The sequence below is a fragment of the Natator depressus genome, chromosome 1, assembly GCF_965152275.1.
Source record: "Natator depressus isolate rNatDep1 chromosome 1, rNatDep2.hap1, whole genome shotgun sequence".
NCBI classification, from domain to species: Eukaryota; Metazoa; Chordata; order Testudines; family Cheloniidae; genus Natator; species Natator depressus.
This window is the reverse complement of record NC_134234.1, coordinates 207237922-207259521: the sequence shown is the minus strand read 5'-3', so window position 1 is coordinate 207259521 and position 21600 is coordinate 207237922. Positions and strand designations below refer to the sequence as shown.

At 49.6% G+C, this 21600-nt stretch overlaps 1 protein-coding gene across 4 annotated transcripts; it reads left to right on the top strand.

The window, feature by feature from the left end:
- The first annotated feature begins 4369 nt into the window (after positions 1-4369).
- IFFO1 (intermediate filament family orphan 1) lies at positions 4370-20466 on the top strand. Of its 4 annotated transcripts, none has more exons than XM_074947905.1 (9): positions 4370-5115; positions 12622-12682; positions 12768-12863; positions 13228-13368; positions 14272-14456; positions 15517-15637; positions 16599-16691; positions 16942-17072; positions 19684-20466. In XM_074947905.1, exons 1-9 carry the CDS (start codon positions 4385-4387, stop codon positions 19784-19786), a joined length of 1662 nt encoding a protein of 553 aa, XP_074804006.1. In that variant the 5' UTR covers positions 4370-4384; the 3' UTR covers positions 19787-20466. The 4 variants fall into 4 exon arrangements, with proteins under 4 accessions (XP_074804006.1, XP_074804001.1, XP_074804023.1 ...); XM_074947900.1 differs by having other exon boundaries at positions 16596-16691; positions 19684-20464; XM_074947922.1 differs by having other exon boundaries at positions 14296-14456; positions 19684-20454.
- Positions 20467-21600: the final 1134 nt, after the last annotated feature.

Sequence of the window (21600 nt, the reverse complement as noted above, 5' to 3'; positions counted from 1 at the left end):
GTATAACTGTCACTGAGGGGAGGTGAAAAATCCACATCCCTGAGTGATGCAGTTACACCCTCCTGGCGTAGGGGACCTAACTCCCAGTTTCTCCTATCAACATAGGTACTGCCTCTTCGGGAGGTGGAGTCCTGTGCCAAAGGGAGAAGCTCTCCCTCCCATGTGGGTAGCGTCTTCACTAAGCACTACACTTGTGCCCCTGCAGTACTGTATGTGTAGACAAGTCTGCAGTACCAGGGCCTGTGAATCTTCTGCACCTAGACCAGGTGAGGCATCTCCTCCAGGATACTCTTTATCCTTCAGGTGGGCATTTCCCTCCCCCCACCCCCATAAAGGTCTGAGACCTCCTGGTTACAGGTGATTCTAAGCCTTTGCCTGCCTGTGTCCTTTTCATGTGTGAGGCTCCTAAAGAATCTTCTGTGCACTGATGGAGCCTCAGACTCTCCTGGCAAGATTAGAGAGAGGGGGATGGTCTTGCCCAGGGTCACAGTTCAGTATAGGATCCAACATTTCTAAGGCCCAGCCTGCTCTGAATTAACCCAGTAGAACTCTATTCCCTTAAAGAGCTGGGAATAAAATGCAGATGTCCTGACTCCACCATGTAACTGAGCTTCTGCCTGCCCAGCTAATTACTGAATTATCTCCCCTCCCGGACTCAAATGTGTACATGCATTTGCCAGCAGTTCCTGTGCTATTGTCACACACATGATTAAACCTGACAGTTACGAATCCCTTGGCTGTGACTCCGGTTCCTCTTAGAATGCTGAACAACGGAATGAGGTGAGACTGAGCAAAGGGAAAAAGCCACTAAATCTAGTAGAGGATGACTTCCAGATCTCCTGTATAAACTGCTCAAAGGCCAAGATTGGTTTAGAGAAGCAATTTCTTGACACCTTAATTATTTCTTGGAACAGCTAGTGCTCGAACATTGAAGGGACAAGGCAGTTAAAATTTAAATGACATACAGGGGTTTGTTCAAGGAGTAGCTGTAGTTGAACCATTAAGTAATAGTGACCGCATTATCAATGAGATTTAACATCCCCAGGGGAGGAAAGATCCCAAAGTGAGGCATGGTGATATGGCACTGTAGAAAGGGAGATATTAATAAAATGAAGCTAGTCAAAAAGGCTCTACCATCAAATGTACAAATTAAATTCTTAGGTTAATCAGGGAGGCTACCTAAGCAGCTACCATAAATAGCAGGGTAACCCCTAAATAAGGCAGGATGGCTAAAGGGCAAGGGTCAAAGGTTTATTGAGCCAACCAGGCATCCTTCCAAAAATGGAAATCCAAGCCCTGGAAACCAGCAGAAAGGAGCTGGAACTGCAGCAGGTAGAAGGAAAGTACAAATAGCCCAACCCCTCACCAGTGGAGAACATTTTTCAGTGTACGTTAAGCAGGGAGGCAGCCAGGGAATGGGGGGATATGCTGACCTATCAAGAAATACACAGATTAAGGAATGTCAGGATGGCCCTGCCTGGAGTGCCCTCCTGCAGTAGGCCACAGCACTCTGTTTGCTTCCTTCAGAGTCCCCAGGAATAGTCCATCTTTCTGCGTACAAATAGCCTTGAGGAGTTATTACAACAGCCACCCCCACGCATGTAAACCATAGCCCAAGTCTCATAGCTGTAGTTCAGAGAGCACATTGCATAGAGTCTCAGCATGCCCCAGTTCTCTAGTGCAGCTTGTGTCCCTCCCTACACCTCAGCCCCAGGCTTCAGCCCTCTTTGGCTCAAATAGCCTGCAAGCAGTCCCTCTGCTGCTCTTCACCTTTAGCCATCTCGCACATTCTCTGGCCATGATTCTCTAGCTGAGGAAGGCCAGCCAGCCCTTTCACTAGCTTCCTAAGCTTCAGCCCTTTTCAGCCTCCCGCCACTGACTTTCACTCTTGAAAGTCAGCAGGCTAGCCCCTCTCCTGGCTTTCTGAGAAATCCCCCCTTTCCCCAGGAGGGCTTGTAGAGAACTCTGCAGCTTTCCACAGAGACTGCCAGCCCTAGTTCACCAGGTCTCCCTCCTCCTAGGTTCTCCCTGGTCCTTTATTGCCCTGCTCTTTTAATTGTACCTGTTCTGCCTGGCACAGGAGTGGTGGACCTGCATAATTTACAGGGGCCAGCCATGCTGTGATGAGGACATTGTGGAGATGCATATTATTTCTTTGGCTCAGTCTTTACCGCAGAGGATGTTGCGAGATACCTGCTGTTTTGTGGTAATAACGCTGAGGCTCTGTCAAAAATTTAAAGCTGCAAAAGAAAAGATGCTGGAGCAAACTGAAGAATTAACAAGCAACTAGTTAATGGGAGAGGATGATAGGTTAAAAGAATATTGTTCAGGCTGCAAAGTCAGGAATGCATAAGTTAGGAAGTGCCATAATTAAGGTTGCCTGCTTGACTTTAATTCGCATGCCCCCTCCTGGCGCGCGCGCCCCCCCCCTCACTTAGGCAAATGCATTATGGTGCATTAATTATGTGATCACATACTATTATTTCTATAGGATCCCTGGCCTCATTCAGTGCACATGATGGACCTGTTCTGTGTGGTGAAGGAGACTGCTGTTTGTAGGACCCCATGTCTTATTTGTTGCAGAAATTAGGTGTGTGAAGAAGGCAAAGGATTGCAGGAAGAGAAAGGATGGTCTCATGGCAGCTGAATGCTGCCCTGCAGAATTCTGTTCTTGCCTCTGTGTGATGCTGGGCAAGTCACAGCAACCAGACTTTTCATAGCTGGTTACTAATTGTGTGCTCCTCACTTTCTGGGTCTCATTTGCAGAAGTGCTGGACTTTGAGCAGTGTAGCTCTAAGTACTCTGAAAAATCAGTTCCTAGGTGTCTCAAATGGGGTACCTAAAATTAGTGGGCATTTCTGATCTTAAACTCTGTGCCTTAGTCTCCTGTCTGTAAAAGGGGGATAAAACCCCTTCATCTCACAGGGCTGTTGTAAAGTTTGTGAACCATTTGGATATTATAGTGATGAGAGCTGCAGAAAAGCCCAAGAGGAAATAAATAATTTTTGTCTTCAGAGCAGGGTTTGAACAGCGTGCAGTGAATGAGGCCTGGGCCTGTACACGGAGTAAATAAAATATATAATAGCTGCTCATTTAGTGAGCACCCTCCATGCTATGCACTGAATGAGACGGGGGTCCTGTGGGGGGGGGGGAGCATGTGATCATGTCATTGAAGACTGAATCTCCAGTTTGCAGGTGGAAACTGAGGCACAGGGATTAAGTGACTTGCCCAAGGTCACCCAGCAAGTCAGTGGCAGAGCTGGGTATAGACCCCCCCCCCACCGCCCCCCGGTTCCTCTGAATCCCAGTATAGTAAAGGTAATACTTAAAGAGCATAGTCATGAAGGCAAGACTCAACAGGTGAGTTATAACAGCCATTTTGGGGTGGGAGGTGAAAAGCTGCAGTAACAGCACATCTGATGAAGTGGGGTTCTAACCCATGAAAGCTTATGCCTAAATAAATGTTAGTCTCTAAGGTGCCACAAGGACTCCTCGTTGGTTTTGCTAATACAGACTAACACAGCTGCCACTCTGAAACCCAGCACCGGCATGTCATTGCATAGACAAAATCTCAGCTAATCATCTGCCTAGCCAGCATCAGCTGGCGACTCTCTCTAGGCACCATGGGGGTGGTCTAGATGGAGCTGAAAGTGGATAAGCTTGGAGAGGGAGGTTCCCCTAGATTTCAGGGGCAGCAGAGGAGAAAGCACCCAGGGCTTGTAGGAGAATCAAGGCTTTTGTTGGCGAGAAGGCAGGGGCTGGATGTCTCAATAATTCATAGGACAGCGCGGTAGGGCGGGACTAAACTGTGGAGAGCCTTGGCGGTAAAGGCAGATTATCTAGCTCATCGCTGCCTCCTGCAGGGCCTCTTGCATCTGCTGCTGGCCACTGCCAGGGACAGGATACGAGGCTGGATGGACGAGCGCTAGGCTGCCCCAGTCTGAAAACCAGGGAGTGCCCATGATTCCGCCCCGAGCCCCGCGCGGGCGGTAGAACCCCTCGCCCCAGGGAAAAGCCTGGACCGCTCGCAGGTGGGGCACGTGAATCCCGCGCTCCTGCTCTGGGCCTTGCTCCGACACTCTCCCCCTCCCCCTCCCCCTCGCGCAGGCCCCCGCCTACCTCATCAGCGCTTCTGCTGCATTCCCGGACCCCTCCCCTCTGCAGCGGAAGCTGCCGCCCTGTCGCCTCCCCGCCTCGGCAGCCGGCTCCCTCCGTCTCTCCTCCCTCGCTCTGCCTGGGATTGCTCCCCGCGCAGCCCCCTCCCCCTAGCCCGCCTCTGCCTGACAGCGGCCCCGCAGCAGCCAGGGTCCTGATTGGCCCCTCGGCCCCCCTCTCCCCTCCCTCGCCCCGCTCCCCTCGCCGCCCGCTCGGACCAGCCGCAGCCATGAACCCGTTATTCGGCCCCAACCTCTTCCTCCTGCAGCAAGAGCAGCAGGGCCTGGCTGAGCCAGAGCCGCTTCTACCAGCGCCCCTGGGGGACTTTTTCGGCGGAGAGCTGGGCCCCGCTTCAGCAGTGCCCCCTTTCCCGGCCCCCCCTGCTGCCATGGCCCTCCGCAATGACCTGGGCTCCAACATCAACGTGCTGAAGACCCTGAACCTGCGGTTCCGCTGCTTCCTGGCCAAGGTGCACGAGCTGGAGCGCAGGAACCGGCAGCTGGAAAAACAGCTGCAGCAGGCGCTGGAGGAGGGGGGCAGCCGTCTGCGGGCTGTCCAGCGCCGGGATCAGGCTGTGCAGACCAGCTTCAGCAGCCCCATTCGCCCACTGGGGCTTGCCCTGGGCAGCCCCCGGCCAGCTGGGCTCTGTGCCCCCTCTAGGGTTTTGGGCTCTCCCAGCTGCCACCTTGGGGTGCCATTCACGTCTTCTTCCCAGCCTCCTCCCTTGTCTGGCAGCCCCTTTTCATCCTCATCCTGCTTCATGCCAGGCACCATCTGGTCCTTCTCGCAGGCCCGTCGGCTGGGCCCAGGACCTGAGACCACCCTGGTTCAGGGGCCGGGGGTCTCGTGGGTTCACCCTGACGGGGTTGGCGTGCAGATCGACACCATCACCCCTGAGATCCGGGCCCTCTACAATGTGTTGGCCAAGGTGAAGAGGGAGCGCGACGAGTACAAACGCAGGTGAGAAAGGGAGCAGGGTGAGTCCAGCACAGGCAGAAGACTAAAGGGAGAATGGGGGCAGGGAGTGAGTGGTAGCCCCAGGGCAACTGGGAGATGTGTCAGTGCAGGCAAGAGAAGGGGGCAGAGAATGGAGTGGTAGGGAGCAGTGGGGTAAATACAGCTAAATGTGAAAAAGTGGAGGGGCTGCAGGGGAGTGTAAGGTAGGGAGGAGGGTGGTGAGTAGGTGACTACTAGCACAGGTGAGAGAGCAGAGGCAGAGGGGTGGGGCAAAGGGACATGGGTGAATGCAGACTGCAAACTCCAAGCACTCAAAATCATGACTCGTTCCAAAAAATCACGAGATCAGGATACAAATCACAAAAACTTTAAAAATGATAAATGCTGGGCTCTTTTCATGTATCTTAAAAAGAAAAGGAGTACTAGTGGCACCTTAGAGACTAACCAATTTATTTGAGCATAAGCTTTCGTGAGCTACAGCTCACTTCATCGGATGCATTCAGTGGAAAATACAGTGGGGAAATTTATATACACACAGAACATGCAAAAGTAGGTGTTATCATACACACTGTTAAGAGAGTGATCACTTAAGATGAGCTATTACCAGCAGGAGAGTCGGGGGGGGGGGGGGAGGGAGAAAACCTTTTGTAGTGATAATCATTTATTTATCTTCTGGTTTTTGAGCATTCATGGTGCATTTAGGTCACATTCTCCAGGTTTTCACCCCAACCATGAGGGCCTGAAACTTTTTTAATGAAAGTTGAGATTCTTCTGAACTAACATAAAGAAAAGGAGGACTTGTGGCACCTTAGAGACTAACCAATTTATTTGAGCATGAGCTTTCGTGAGCTACAGCTCACTTCATCGGATGCATACTGTGGAAATTGCAGAAGAAGTGATGAATCCGATGAAGTGAGCTGTAGCTCACGGAAGCTCATGCTCAAATAAATTGGTTAGTCTCTAAGGTGCAACAAGTCCTCCTTTTCTTTTTGCGAATACAGACTAACACCGCTGTTACTCTGAAACCTGAACTAACATGACTCCAGGAGCTGGGACTTTAAGAAAAAATGGAGTTAGCAACAGTGAGTGAGATGATACAGCATGTAAGGAGATTGGGCTTGCAAGGGAAATAGGGACCAGGGACCTCCTGAGTTGGAGTCAGGGAGTAGATGAAGTTTGGAGGTGAGGGCAAAGAGAGAGAGTCTCCAAGACTGTGGTAGTTCAGTGTCAAAGACCAAGGGACCTTGCTGTGTAGTGGGAATGCTCTGGAGAAATTCTTGATAGGACTATCTGTTGGCCACCCTTTCTCCCTGTCCTTCCTCTCCAAACCTCATATAAGAACATAGTCCTGTAGCATATCTAGTCCAGTATCCTAGCACCAGCTGTTTCAGAGGCAGGTGCAGGAAACCCTGTAGGGGGCAGTGATGGGATAACCTGTCCCAGAGAAAGTTTCCTCGTGACCCCCAAGAGCTAGTGGTTGGCTTGTGCCGAAAGTTCTTGGGTAGTCTTTCGATATCACTGGGAAGTCCTTATTTTACTATAGTTAAGAGGACAACCACACTTCTGTTTAATGTCAAGTTTTAAACTGCTCTAAAATTCACATGTTTAATAAGATCAGCCTGAAAACAAGCAGGTCCCAGTTCAGGGCCTAGGATGGAGTTGGGTGCAAATTTGGGGTAACTTGGCTAAGGGATCCTGGAAACATTAAGTTCTTTCCCCACCTCTCCCACAGCCAAATGACATGTAAATTTTAAAAAAAACAATGTTCTTGTGTTGCTTTTGGAGGATGTTTTAAGCAATGAAAGGGGCAAAAACTATGGGCAGTATCCACATAAAACATATAGTTCTGTTAACCCCTAGCTGTCAGGTGCCAAGATCCAAATAATTCAAAAATAATCAGGCTTTCTTTTTGTCTCTGTGGAGGGGGAAGCTGAAGTGCTGTGAGCTACATATGGAACAGGAAGGGGTTGGGGGGACCAGACTGTTCTATGAAATACCTGATACTCAGAGGAAGGTGCACTTGACTAGGAAACAGAAGCTCAAGAGTTCAAGTCTTCTCTTCTATGGACTGCTAATGTTACTCTTCAGTGTGCGTCATACGTGTTATTATTATTATTATTATGAAGTGTACGCTTAGAGCCCTTTCCTAGGGGCAGGCCACCACCATTACCCCTTTTTTTGCAGATCAATGTCACTGCTATCGGAGCTAGGCATAGAACCCAGGTCTCTAATACGGAAAACTCAAGTATCATCCATTCAGCCCTTTGCCTTTTGAAATTAGTATGCTAAAACTGAATTGCCCGGGGCTGTAGTCACACAAGCTGGAATGTCAGTGTAATAGGTGTGGTAATGAAGGACAGATTGTAGGAAGAAACAAGATGGTCTTGTGGTTAAGGCAATGAAGAGTAGGACCCAGGAGAACTGGTTTCTGTTCTTGAAGCCCCTCCACAGACTGGCTATGTGGTGGTTAGCAGTCACTTAAATTGTACAGCTGGAGCTGGCCATCCTTCTGAGGTATTTTGGAGAACTAGCCACCCCTGAGGCACTAATGGGGACTCAGGAGACCCAGTGTTCAATTCTGAACTTTGCTACAGACTTCCTGAGTTTCCCTAGCCAAGTCACTTTGGCCCAGATCCTCAAAGATACTTAGGGGCCAGTGATTTCAATAGGCATTAGGTGTATCAAAACCTTTGAGGATCTGGGCTTTAATCTCTGTCTGGTGGTTTCCAAATCTGTAAACTATTTGGGCTCTTCAGGAGTCAGACCAGCCTGTTTTGGCTTGTTCACAGTTCAAGAGTTCGTTTTAGCTGGTTTGATGCTGAAAAACTTCAAAGGCTTTGGAGGGGTCCCATATTCACCCCAGCACTGGGAGGGGCATTGTGTAGGTGATTCTCCGGATACATTGGGAGGACACAGGGGGGTGGTTAGAGATGCTGCAGGTCTGGGGGCCAGTGATGTGCTTGGTGTAACATATTTTTACATTGTTTTGCCAGGAATACCAGGAACAGGAGAAAGAGAAGCCCCACAACCCCTTCCCCACATCGAGAACCTTCTGAGATGCGCAGCTGCAGCTGTGAACCTCCTGTGGTCCTGACTGGGAGTAGGAGGCTGTGGGGCTCCCCTTTTCCCACATCAATGGAAGGGCTTCTGAGATTCCCCATCTCCCATTCCTGGGGGCAAGGGGAGTGCAGAGACCCTTCCCGCTACATGGGCCACAGTCTGAGGCCTGGATACTGGGGATCCCCATCCCCCATGCAGTCTCTAGCTTTCTCAAGGTATCTCCACTACCCGCTTCCTTCCTCTCACTGGGCTTCTAACCCTGCTGGAGGCTAGGAGGAGGTGGGAGTTAATGCCTGAGAGGTGACAACATGTGCCCAAGAAACCTTCCTCATTCCCTGCTGCAAAATTTCCCTTCAGTCATGGCCCCTCACTTTCTCAAAAACAGGGGAAGTTCATATGCAAAAATGTAATGCCATGGAATTAAGGTTGCAGGAGCTCAACACAGCCCTGGGCTCCTCATGTCCTCCTGCGATAAGAGTTGAATTCCCTAAACTTCAGTGCTGCAGACCCAGGAAATTCCTGGTTCCCATTGCCATCCCAATAGGGACACAACTACGGTTGTGTTTTGTAGGAAGAGTCACATTAACTTAGTATTTCCTGGTTTTTGAATAGTTTGAGTTTTGGGAATTAAACTCTTGCATTCTGGAAGGGCATAGGGCAGTGCTGAGTATCTGCACCTTGGCCAAAGGAGCCCCAAAGACTGCTGATCCCCCAACAGTGTGATGAGGAAAGTTTCTCTTCAAATGTACAGGACTTTGGAGCAGACCACAGCTTGCAGGGGATCGGGAATATGAAGGGAGGAGAAGAAGCAGCGACAAGAGACTGGGTGGGGAAAAAACCTGTGTACAGACTGCCAAGGATCATGCAGCTGGGAGCCCAGTCATGTCTGCTCTCTCCCTTTCTCCCACATACATATACGTATTCCCAGACACAAATGATAGATGTGGTTAAGATGGAGACTCCATATCAGTAATTCAGGATAAACTACATCGCAGTGATGGCGTGATTATCCCCAAATCTTTGTATTACAAACCCAGGAAATCCACAGTTAAGGTTAAACATGTCACCCAAACATGTTAAAGTTGGAAATATACAATTTAAAGCACCCAAACAACCTTAACTATGTCCACTAGTGGCACCATACAATAACCACATGGTGATAATTAAGGCATTTTAGTGTTCGTGGTCCCAGATTGGCTGATACTGATTTTTAAAGACAGATTTTATTTTTTTATGCTGTTTTACTCATGGTGTCATGAGGCTTGGATGGGGAGGGCTGGGTTGTCCTTGGCCTGGGAGGGGATGGGCTGTAAATGCTGGCCTAGTGTTGCATGATGGGTGGCCGGGTCTATATGGGGCAGAGGATCTCTCAGGTTTTCTGTCTTCCTTCCCTCACATTTTCTGGTCCTCGAGCAGGTTACTGGGATATTGCAGTGCTGGAGTGATGTGTGTGTTACATTGGATACAAGGGAAGGATCTGTGGCTCCCCATGGGGACTTGGGATGATGAGAAGGGGTTACAGGAGGGAGCTTTGCTCACAGTCCGCAGGAACATCCAGGATGCTGGCTGGAGCCTCTTGGCTGGTCTGGGCTGTGTGGGGGAAGTGGTTCAGGGAGGTTATTATTAGGAATGGTGCATTGCAGATGGGAATGATAGAGTATCTGAGAGGAGGAGAGAAAGAGAGAGAGGCAGGGAAAGAGTAAGCAGGGGATGAAGGATGGAGAGGGCATACAGAAGTGTTGCTTCCACAAAGTATCACTGGCATTTTCTGACCCACTGTTGAAATCCCTGTCTGTTCTACACCATAATTATTCAGGGGAATCACTACTTAAAAGCAGTTTCAGTAATGGGTCACTTTCCTAGTGTAGACAGGGCTAGAGAGACAGGTTGAGTGATGGGAAGAGAGGCAGAAAGCACTGCAAGCCAGACCTGGAGAGAGAAGGAGGGAGAGGAAGAGACACTGAAGTATTTTGTGACAGAGAAACACATTTTCTCCTCAGAGATGGAAACCTTGTTTGATCAGTTCCCATGGAAGGTACATCCTGCCTGTATCTCTGTCCTTCCCTCTGTTGTGTATCTCTTTCTTCTTCCCTCTTTCCTGTTCTTTCCTATCAAGGTAAGAGGAACCCCCATGGACTGTTTTCCTGCAGATGGAGGATGGGCTGCCTGCTTGTTCAGGGCAGTGGTCTGGGGTATATAAAAAAGGCCAGCATGCAGCTTTAGGGTGGGATATTTTCTAAGAGTGAGCAATATTGCCAATCCCAGGTATTCCAAAGTCATGAGCCAGATGCCAGAAATCAGGAGACTGGCTTAAAAATCATGAGATAATAAATGTGGGGTTCTTTCTATTTGCCTTCTTGTTTCTGAGCTTTTAGGATTCACGTTTTCAAACTTTTCTGCCCAGCCACGAGCACTAGAAATGTGCTACAATAAAAATGAAAGCTGAGACTTTCATGTTATTATACAACTCCAGGGGCTGGGGCTTTAAGAAAAACACCAACTGTTGCAAGAATCATGATAAAATTGCAAGAGTTGGCAACTCATAATGAGTGCCCAGCCCAGTGAGAAAATTCCACTCGCCCAAAGGAAATGGAAGTGGAATAGCAACAACCTCATGCTGCACGGTTCAACACAATAGAGCAGGGGCCAATACAGTGCACCACCAACCAATATGAACTAAACATGGGAGAAGATACAGTTAATTAGCAAAGTGAAATACAACCCAGCACAATATAACCAAACACGGATCAACACATTGCAATACAGCACAATGTAAAACTGTACCACACAAGCTAATATAGCACAGAATGGCACAACACATGGTGATGAAATATAGCTTAGTATTGTAGCCCATTGCAGCACAACGCAACCAGCATAAAACTGCCAGTCATCTTGCAATAATTGCAGCATAGCCAGCGTGCTGCAGAGAAATATAGCTTAATATAGCAGTCTTTTGCAACATAATACAGCCTAAGTATAGTGCAACCAATCGAAACCCAACATAACCAGGGCAGAACAGCTCTTTGCAGCCCAGCTGCAGTGCAGTACAATCCGGTGTAACATAATCCCTGAATAACCAATACAATCTAACATAAAATAGGCCAGTTCAGCACAGCCTATCGCAGTGCAATACACGGGATGATAGCATAGCCCAGGGGTGGGCAAAGTTTTTGGCGCAAGGGCCATGAATGATCATGAAATTGGGGGTTGGACGGCGGGAGGGCTCCCACTGGGGGTGCGGGCTCTGGGGTGGGGCTGGCGAGGGGTTGGAGGTGTTGGAGGGTGCCCCAGGCTGGGACCGAGGGGTTCGGAGGGCAGGAGGGGGATCAGGGTTGGGGCAGGGGGTTGAGGTGTGGGAAGGGTTCAGGGAGGCAGGCTCAGGGCAGTGCTTACCTCATGCAGCTCCCAGAATCAGCAGCATGTCCCCCCTCTGGCTCCTACGCGAAGGTGTGGCCAGATGGTTCTGCACGCTGTCCTGTCCACAGGCGCTGCCCCTGCAGCTCCCATTATTTGCGGTTCCCGGCCAATGGGAGCTGCGAGGGCAGCGCTTGGGGCGGGGGCAGCAGGTGGAGCCCTCTGGCTGCCCCTACATGTAGGAGCCAGAGAGGGGACATGCTGCTGCTTCCAGGAGACATGCAGAATGGGGCAAGACCTCGACCCTGCTCCCCAGCTGGAGCACCACAGCAGGGCAAGCCCCGGACCCCACTTCCTGGCAGGAGCTCAAGGGCCAGATTAAAACATCTGGAGGGCCGGATGTGGCCCCCGGGCTGTAGTTTGCCCACCACTGGCATAGCCAGTTATACCACACAGCATAGCCCATCACAACACAGTACAGCCCTGTATAGTGGAGCCCTTTGCAGAGCTCTACTATCCACTGTCCCAGTACAGCCCCATTTAATAACACAGCATATCTCTATATAAATATAACACAAGCACAGCACCTCAGTGCCCAATACAGCCCAACGCCTGTTACTGCCTGTACAGCAAAACCCAGTATAGCCCAGGCTGGAGGCCACTCGCCTGAACTGGCATGGTGGGGAGGGGCAGAGAGGACAATGGGCTAGATCTGCCAATTGATCTAATCTGGTCCTGGGGAGTGTGTTTCAGCTGCTAAATACAGCTTGTGGTTGGTTTCCTGAGGGCCCCGCACTGTGACGTGAAAGACAGTTGGTGAATTCTGAGTGAGATCAGTAGAGTCTGTGGCAGGGACCAGCTCATGGTTGGAAGGCGTGACATGCATCCAACAGCTGTAGCTGTTTGGAAAGGAAGGGCAGCAAATTCCAGAGCAAATTCTCTCCCCCACTCCCAATATTCCTTGTATGACAAGAGTGGATCCCGTAGTGTGCAGTTCAGCAGTGAGGAAGGCAACCTGCAGCTGCCAGCTCTGCCCTCCCCAGCAGAGGGTGCTGTGCGGTAGGCAGGGTGTAATTGGCACATTTGTCTCACTAGGTGGGAAGAGGAGTATACTGTGCGTGTCCAGCTGCAGGACCAAGTGACTGAGCTGCATGAGGTGAGGGGCCCATCCCCACTCCCCCTGTACCCTAGCCTCATTTCCCTGGCACTGATTCCAGCGTTTCCCTTTACCCCCTGAGCAGGAGGCCCAGGAGGCTGAAGCATGCCAGGAGGAGCTAGCCCTGAAGGTGGAGCAGCTCAAGGCAGAGTTGGTTGTCTTCAAGGGACTGATGAGCAATGTGAGTGCCCCTGTCCACCCAGCATACACACTCAGCCATTCGCCAAGACATTGTGAACCCATCCCATGGCTCGGCAGGCTGATGTGCGTTTTCTCATAGTAATGCCAAACAAGGAATGTCTGTAGAGTGACACAGCAGTGCCCAACCTGAGTGCATGGGGAAAGCCTCCAGCGTGAGCTCCCTCAGCAATGCCCTGACAGTGCCTGGCCCTAATTATAATGCCTCCAGCATGATGATCTCCCTCACCATGCCCAGGAGAATTCTCTGTCAGGACTCTGTGTTAGAGGGTTCCGTGTGCCTTGTCTAACTATCCTTTTCCTCTGTCCCCTTGCACCATGTGCTGGGCTGGTTCTCACTGGGTCAGAACCTCACAGAGCTGGATACCAAGATCCAAGAGAAGGCCATGAAAGTGGACATGGATATCTGTCGGCGCATTGACATCACAGCCAAGCTGTGTGACGTGGCACAGCAGCGTAACTGTGAGGACATGATCAAAATGTTTCAGGTGAGATGCACCTGCTGCTGTCCCAAGCGAAACAGCTACCACTGGGGGAAGGAGCTTCCAGCCAAGGGGGAGAGACAAAAGCACTTACATGCCTCTTGCAGAGGAGGGGATCAGTCACTATAAGCCTTGTTCCATGAGTTCACCTGCTCTCCATATTGGGTTACATGTGTTGGGGTGGGGAAGCAATAGGCAGAGAGGCAAGAGGAGGAGGCTGAGAGCTGCAGACTTTACTCGAGGCATTAGGAGTACTCACCCAACTCATTATTCAGAGATATTGGGCACTGGGACTCCTGAGTAATAGGGGAGCAGCTGCAGAAGAGGGAGACATGGTGCAAAGTGTCTGTCTCTAACCCCTTCTCTCTCCACCCCCTCTTCTCTCTGTCTCTGCCTTTCTCTCTGTCCCTGTCTCTCTCTCTTTCTCTCTTTCTCGCTCGCTTGCTCTGTCCCTGTCTCACTCTCTCTCCCTTCCCCCTACAGAAGCAGCTGGTTAGTTTCATTCAGTTAAGAATATGTACAATTTAGACACTTTCTGTAAACTAAGGTTTGACTGTAAATATTGACATATTTCACTTAGACTGTCTCTTCTTCCTCTCTCTGCCTTTCCCTTTCCCTCTGTCTCTGGATCTGGGGGCGGGGAGAGTTGAGTTCTTCAATTAAACCACATTCTTCTCATCAGGTTCACAGATTCCATCTTTAGTTGCATAATTTTTAATTTTAAAATATTCTAAAATCACATTTTAGCCATTGCACCATCTTTAACCTGATCATAATAAGCCCCTCTCTCTCGCTCTCTCTTCTTCCTTCTTTCTTTCTTTCTTTCCCTATCTTCCTATCCCTATGCCATTCCTTTCCCCTCCATCTCCTCTCAACAACCCGACCTTGGACCCGGCCTTGTTTCTGTAGTCTCTGCACTTGTCTCCCATTAAGGTCCCAGCCACGGCGGGGCGGAAGCGGGAGCGGAAGCTGATCAGTGACGAGGACACTTCACTGTCTGAGAACGATGCCTCCAAAAAGCCTGAAGAGGAGGAAGATGAAGAGACCACAGCCATGAGCATCAATGAGGAGATGCAGAGGATGCTGAACCAGCTGTGAGTGTAACCCAGCCTTTATTTCTGCCCCACACCTGCTGCTGAGACAGGCTGGGACTGGAGTCGCTGTGAGTTCTGTCATAGCCAGCTCTCCTGCCCTGTTCCCTACAGCTCTTTGCCATGCTGGGAGAGGCTGGGACTGGTGTAGCTGAAAACTCCCCCACAGCCAATGGCTCTTCCGTATTCATTACAGCAGTGGTTTTCAAACTTTTTTTCTGGCGACCCAGTTGAAGAAAATTGTTGATGCCCATGACCCAACGGAACTGGGGATGAGTGGTTTAGGGTGTGGGAGGGGCTCTGGGCTGGGGCAGAGGGTTGGGGTGCAGGAGGGGGTCAGGGCTTTGGGCTGGGGGTGCAGGCTCTGGAATGAGGCCAGGAATGAGGGGTTTGGAGTGTAGGAGGGGGCTTTGGGGGTGGGGGGAGGCTCAGGGCTGGGGCAGGGAGTTGGGGCACCTGCTTACCTCTGGCGGTTCCCAGTCAGCGGCTCAGCCAGGGTACAGAGGCAGGCTTCCCGCCTACCCTGGCACCGCGTACTGCGTTGTGCCCCAGAAGTGGCCAGCAGCAGGTCTGGCTCCTAGGCGGAGGCACGTAAGCGGCTCCACAGAGTCTCACCCTCAGGCACACACACCCCCATCTCCCATTGGCCGGGAACTGGCCAATGGTAGTGCAGAACTGGTGCTTGAGGTGGGGGCAGCGCGCAGAGTCCTGTGGTCCCCCCACCTAGAAGCCGGACCTGCTTCTGGCCACTTCCAGGGCGCAGCGCAGTGTCAGAACAGGTAGGAATTAGCCTGCCTTAGCCAGGCAACACCGCCGACGGGACTTTTAATGGCCCAGTCGGCGATGCTGACCAGAGCTGCCGTGACCCAGTACCTTCTATTCCGCAACCCAGTACTGGGTCACAACCCACAGTTTCAAAACCACTGCATTACAGCACCTTCCTGCGGGGAAAAGCCAGGATTGGGAATTCCCCCACAATTAGTATTGAAGCCTCACACTTTGTAGCTCTTCCTACTGGGAGAGTTCCCCTCTCTTTGCTGACATGCGGTTTCCTTGTCCCCAGGAGAGAGTATGATTTTGAGGATGACTGTGACAGTCTCACATGGGAGGAGACAGAGGAAACGCTGCTGCTCTGGGAGGATTTCTCCGGATACGCCATAGCAGCTGCGGAGGTGCAGGGGGAGGTAACACCAGCTTCATGCTCCAGTCATACCCCATCTCCAGCTACCCTTCTCTCTCTCTCTCTCTGGTACAGTGTGGATCCCTCATTCCTGTTTATGCTAATTCCTACACAAATACTCGCCCATTTCTAATGGATTGGATAGTTCTCCGCTGCCGTGCAGTCTTGAATGTTTGTTACCCCGAAGCTCTCATTCAAACACCCCTGTCTGGGCCCTACATAGCCTTCCCCCCACCAGTTATCTACACCACCCTGCCCCTGTAAAATGTGCCCAGATCTCTTTTTCAGACTGGCCTAAGGCCTCTTGTCAGAGGTGCTTGCCAAAACCAGCAAGCATAGAAAAATCCTACCCAGCTGGGAAGGTGCCATCTTTAGCTGCTCTCATTCTGTCCCTTAAACCCGCCATTGAGACTATCAGCCCCTTGAGTGAGAAGAAAACTTATTCTGCACCGCCTAAGATGAGGCCTGGAAGTCCAATTGGCCAAGGCCCCTGCATAGCCAGCACTCCAGCTGCTCCCCTTGACCCTAGTGGGTTAACAGTTGTGGGGTCTCGGGGGGGGGGGCTGTTGGTGTTGGGGGGCTGTGTCTTTGCCACAATCCTCAATGTCTCAGGGCAATACTGTGCTTTTTCAGGACAAAACTTCCCACTGCCAATGGTCCCAGGCTGTCTGTCCCATCCCTGCTGCTAGATGGGAGAGCCCTGGCTGATCAAGTGTCTACAGATGTAGCTGTACCAGTGAATGCAAACATGGAATCAGGCTGTAGTTGTGGCCTGTTAAATGTGATTTGTGTGAACTGGGAACACACCCACCCTTGTCCTGTGTCACTGTCTGTCTCTGTTCTCTACCCTTTCCTTGCTCCCTCTGGTGCTGCCCGATCTTTCTCTGATCTCTCACGCTGTGCTTTCTGACGTCTGGCAACTGCCCTGTCTCCAAACGTCATGGCACCCTCTTCTCCCCCAGCAGCAGGATGACTGTCTGGAGAAGGTGATTAAGGACACAGAGTCGCTCTTCAAGAGCCGCGAAAAGGAATATCAGGAAACCATCGACCAAATAGAGGTAGGAGAAGGACATAGTGGGGAAGATGGGGGCGGGCAAGGAGATGGGAGATGTAGGGATAGACCCCAGGAGGGACAAGAAAGTTGGTAATTGTGGATGTCGCCCTATGACTGGCTGGTGAAGCTGGGCAGTGTCCCCTGATTGGAGGAGAAGGTAGGCAGTGTCCTCTGGCGGGCTGGCTGGGACAGTATGCAGTGTTCCCATGTGGCACGCCGGCAGGTTCAGCTCCTCATTGCTCCCCCTTGTGCAGCTGGAGCTTGCAACAGCAAAGAATGACATGAATCGGCACCTGCATGAATACATGGAAATGTGCAGCATGAAGCGTGGTCTGGATGTGCAGATGGAGACTTGCCGCCGGCTCATCACCCAGTCTGGAGACAGGTGAGCTCCAGGATAGGGAGGGCCAGGATTCCTGGGTTCCAATCCCAGCTCTTGGAGGGGCATTGGATCTAGTGGCTCAGAGTCAGGGGATGGAGTTAGGACTCTTGGGTTCAATTCAGTTCTGTGCTTTATAGATTTGTGTACTGCACTCCTCGCTGTAGTATCTGAATGCCTTCCAGATTAAGCATCATGACCACGTGTTTGTCACGTGTTGTTTGTTCACTCATCCTCTCCCCAGGGAGCAAAGTGTGCACAGTGCAGTGCTTTGGTGGAGGAGGGGGCGGCATTGTTTGTTTTGAATTTACATGTTGCTCTATATCTTACGTTAGAGAAGGTAAAGTCAAAGAAATGCGCCTTGTACTTGGAGAGGAAGGCACTGAGGTTTGTTCCATCTCCCACACAGACAAGGTTCTACTCCCAGCGCTGGGAGAAGAATGGGAGCTACTGGGGGACTGGGAATTGAAGCTCCTTGGGTCTGTTCCCAGTTCTCACGGGAAATGGGAGCTAGTGCATTGATGGGTGAGGGGCCGGGCTGGCTGTCACAACTGGATTGGACTCTGAATGATCAGCTGTAACCGCCTTGCAGACTCCTCACAGGAGTTGAATTTGGTGCCAGGTGCCTATGGCAGATGAATCATGTTCAGCTGTCAGCTTTGACAGATGATGTCACTGTCTAAAGAGAACCTGGAATAGAGCATCACTGATCTGCTGGGACATTCTGCTGGCCTGTGGGAGTATGAAGTCAGTGCAGCTCTGGGCTGGGCCCTGCTGGAATGAGTTCACAGTGTCACTTCCCTCCTCCATATCCCCCTCCGCTGGGTACTGCCAGGATATTGTTCTGAGCAATCTCTTATCATGCAAGTTGAACTTACAAATGTAGATTTTTTTTTTACATAGCTGCACTCAAAATAAAACAATTTAAAACTTTAGAGCCTACAAGTCCACTCAGTCTTACTTCTTGTTCCGCCAATGCTGAACAAGATAATGCTGTCCGCTTCTTGTTTACAATGTCACCTGAAAGTGAGAACAGGCATTCTCATGGTACTGTTGTAGCAGGCGTTGCAAGATATTTATGTGCCAGATGCGCTAAAGATTCATATGTCCCTTCATGCTTCAACCACCATTCCAGGTGACATGCGTCCATGCTGATGACGGGTTCTGCTCGATAACAATCCAAAGCAGTGCGGACCGACACATGTTCATTTTAATTATCTGTCAGATGCCACCAGCAGAAGGTTGATTTTCTTTTTTGGTGGTTCGGGTTCTGTACTTTTCGCATCAGAGTGTTGCTCTTTTAAGACTTCTGAAAACATGCTCCACACCTCGTCCCTCTCAGATTTTGGAAGGCACTTCAGATTCTTAAACCTTGGGTTGAGTGCTGTAGCTATCTTTAGAAATCTCACATTGATACCTTCTTTGCCTTTTGTGAATTCTGCAGTGAAAGTGTTCTTAAAATGAACAACGTGCTGGGTCATCATCTGAGACTGCTATAATGTGAAATATATGGCAGAATGCAGGTAAAACAGAGCAGGAAACATACAATGCTCCCCCAAGGAGTTCGGCCACAAATTTAATTAACGCATTTTTTTTTTTACGAGCGTCATCAGCATGGAAGCATGTCCTCTGGAGTGGTGGCCGAAGCATGAAGGGGCATATAAATGTTTAGCATATCTGGCATGTAAATACCTTGCAATGCCGGCTACAAAAGTCCCAAGCGAATGCCTGTTCTCACTTTCTGGTGACATTGTAAATAAGAAGAGGGCAGCATTTTCTCCCATAAATGTAAACAAACTTGTTTGTCTTAGCAATTGGCTGAACAAGAAGTAAGACTGAGTGGACTTGCATGCTCTGAAGATTTACGTTGTTTTGTTTTTGAGTGCAGTTATGTGACAAAAAAAAATCTACATTTGTAAGTTGTATTTTCACGACAAATTTCAGAGTAACAGCCGTGTTAGTCTGTATTCGCAAAAAGAAAAGGAGTACTTGTGGCACCTTAGAGACTAACCAATTTATTTGAGCATAAGCTTTCGTGAGCTACAGCTCACTTCATCGGATGCATACTGTGGAAACTGCAGAAGACATTATATACACAGAGACCATGAGGTATTGTTTCATGGTCTCTGTGTATATAATGTCTTCTGCAGTTTCCACAGTATGCATCCGATGAAGTGAGCTGTAGCTCACGAAAGCTTATGCTCAGATAAATTGGTTAGTCTCTAAGGTACCACAAGTACTCCTTTTCTTTTCACGACAAAGAGATTGCACTATGGTATTTGTATGAGGTGAACTGAAATACTATTTCTTCTATCATTTTTACAGTGCAAATATTTGTAATAAATAATATACACTTTGATTTCAGTTACAACACGGAGTACAAAATATATATGAAAATATAGAAGAAATCCAAAATGTTTAATACATTTTAATTGGTATTCTATTGTTTAACAGTACAATTAAAACTGCGATTAATCGAGATTAATTTTTTTAGTTAATCACATGAGTTAACTGTGATTAATCGACAGCCCTAGTTATAATAGCTCTGCTTCTCTCCCTCCTCCTTCCTCCCCCAAATCTGGTGCCCACGTGACCCCTGCCCTTTGTTCTCTTTCAGAAAGTCTCCTGCTTTCACACCACTCTCTAACAATGAACCGGCCCTGAATGAGGATACCGAGGAGTCCAGTCACGACCTCCCAACGGATGCCTCTATCAGATAATTTGAGAGGCCCTGCCCCCTCCTGGCAAGGCAGAGAGAAGGGGTGTCTGAACTGTGGCTGGGAGAGACTGACAGGGACAGGGAGCCACCATCAGAACTCTGTTATCAAATCTCTCCTCATTCGGGGCAGGGGTGGGGAATTTACCCAAAAAGGACATGTTGTAAATGAGAACAGCTAGCTGGAGCTGAGGGCCCTCACACAGGGTCTCCTTCCCTCTCCCCACCTCTGTCTTCCCCTCCCCCACGTGGATCTTACTGGGGTTCAGACAGGGAGGAGCCAACTTTATTATAGCAGCATCCCCTGGGACCTGTCTCCTGGGGACCTCCCAGACCCACCGCATCCGTCCCTTGTCCTGGTATACTTGACCTGTCTCCCTCTGCACCCCTTGTGCTGCTCAGAAGTAGAACTGGAGCTGTGCCCATCTGCAAACATTGGTGCCAACTGGGCCGAGTGCTGGGCTCTCTCTGTCCTCTGTGCTCAGTGAACACTCACGTGGTCCCTGTGCCACAGCACACAAGGTACCGAGAGCCTCTTCTCTCCTTGGGGATGGGGAAAGGTCCATTGGCTCCTGCCACCTCCATGCACTTTGCTTTGCTGCGCATCTCTGGTGTGATGACACGTGTATGTGTTTGTGATGGAAATGAGGACTCATTAAATGGGACAATAATGCCCTTTTCTACAGCTGTGTGGGGTTTTATTTATCTGGTGTGGGAGTTGGAGGGCACTGCTGAGAGGAAGCTTCCTGTAGGCAGTTCAGATTGGGCACTGCCTGGGCACTGCTGCAGGGAAGAGTCTGTTGTTGCAGCTTCTGTTAGAACATGGTGGGGAAGAGAAGAGGGCTCCATTGTTGGGGTCACACTGCCCTCCAGGGACTGCACTTAGTATTTTGATTGTGACACCTTAGAGACTAACCAATTTAGCACTCAAATGTGCTAGGCTCTGTTTTAAAAACAACCAAAAAGTAGACATGGTCCCTGCTCTGCTGAGCTTCCATTCTAAGCAAGGACAGGGCTTATGCTGCTCTGACCCTTGCTCAAGGACCCTACTGGAACCTGCGTTACCCTCCCATTTGTCACCCTTCCCCACACTCTCAGCACGTACTGATCCACTGTTGGCAAAGGGAGTTCCTGTAACACTACGCACAGGGACGCTGTCTGCTCTCATCACATACCTGGAATTAACCTGTATGTCCAGTACACTTTAACTGAGAATTCACTCCCTATCTCCTTGCCAACAAACACAAAGTGACATTTGACAGTCAGCAGGACTGACAACTGGCTACAGGATAATGGAAAATACTCTCTCTCTCTCACCTGTCATGGGGGATGGGATGGGATGGTAGGACTCTTCCAGAGGAAGTAAGACTGGTCTCTCAAGTTCACTGTATGTTGCAGAACATTCTCATTTTGGCTGAATCAGGCTGCACTGAATGATTCACCAATTCAAATCATGATTTAAATTGGCAAGCAGGAAACCTTCATTTCAATCATCCATTTTAATCTTGTTTGTTGTTTAGTTATTTTCCTAAAAAAAGATTGATTCTCATTGATTGGTAACCATTAAAACATTGATTTGCAACTAATTATAGCCTTTACACTAAATTTGGTGCTTCTGTTTGCTAACCAGGAGGACACACTATATCTATATTTATTTAAGCAATTATATGGATTAACAAATTATAAAAATTAAGAATCTGAATAACTATATGTTATGGTAGAAAATGGTGAATGACTTATTTCTTGTTTACTAGAAGATAGTTAATTTTATTACTCATGATTGGAATTCAAAAAAATACACAAAAATTGCATTTTTTA

What these genes read in the sequence shown, in the direction of transcription:
- IFFO1 (XM_074947900.1), top strand. Translation starts at nt 4,385, where the DNA reads ATGAACCCGTTATTCGGCCCCAACCTCTTCCTCCTGCAGCAAGAGCAG. An exon ending in ACATGATCAAAATGTTTCAG is followed by an intron (nt 13,369 to 14,271) that starts GTGAGATGCACC and finishes TTGTTTCTGTAG; the next exon opens with TCTCTGCACTTGTCTCCCAT. An exon ending in CAGAGGATGCTGAACCAGCT is followed by an intron (nt 14,457 to 15,516) that starts GTGAGTGTAACC and finishes CCTTGTCCCCAG; the next exon opens with GAGAGAGTATGATTTTGAGG.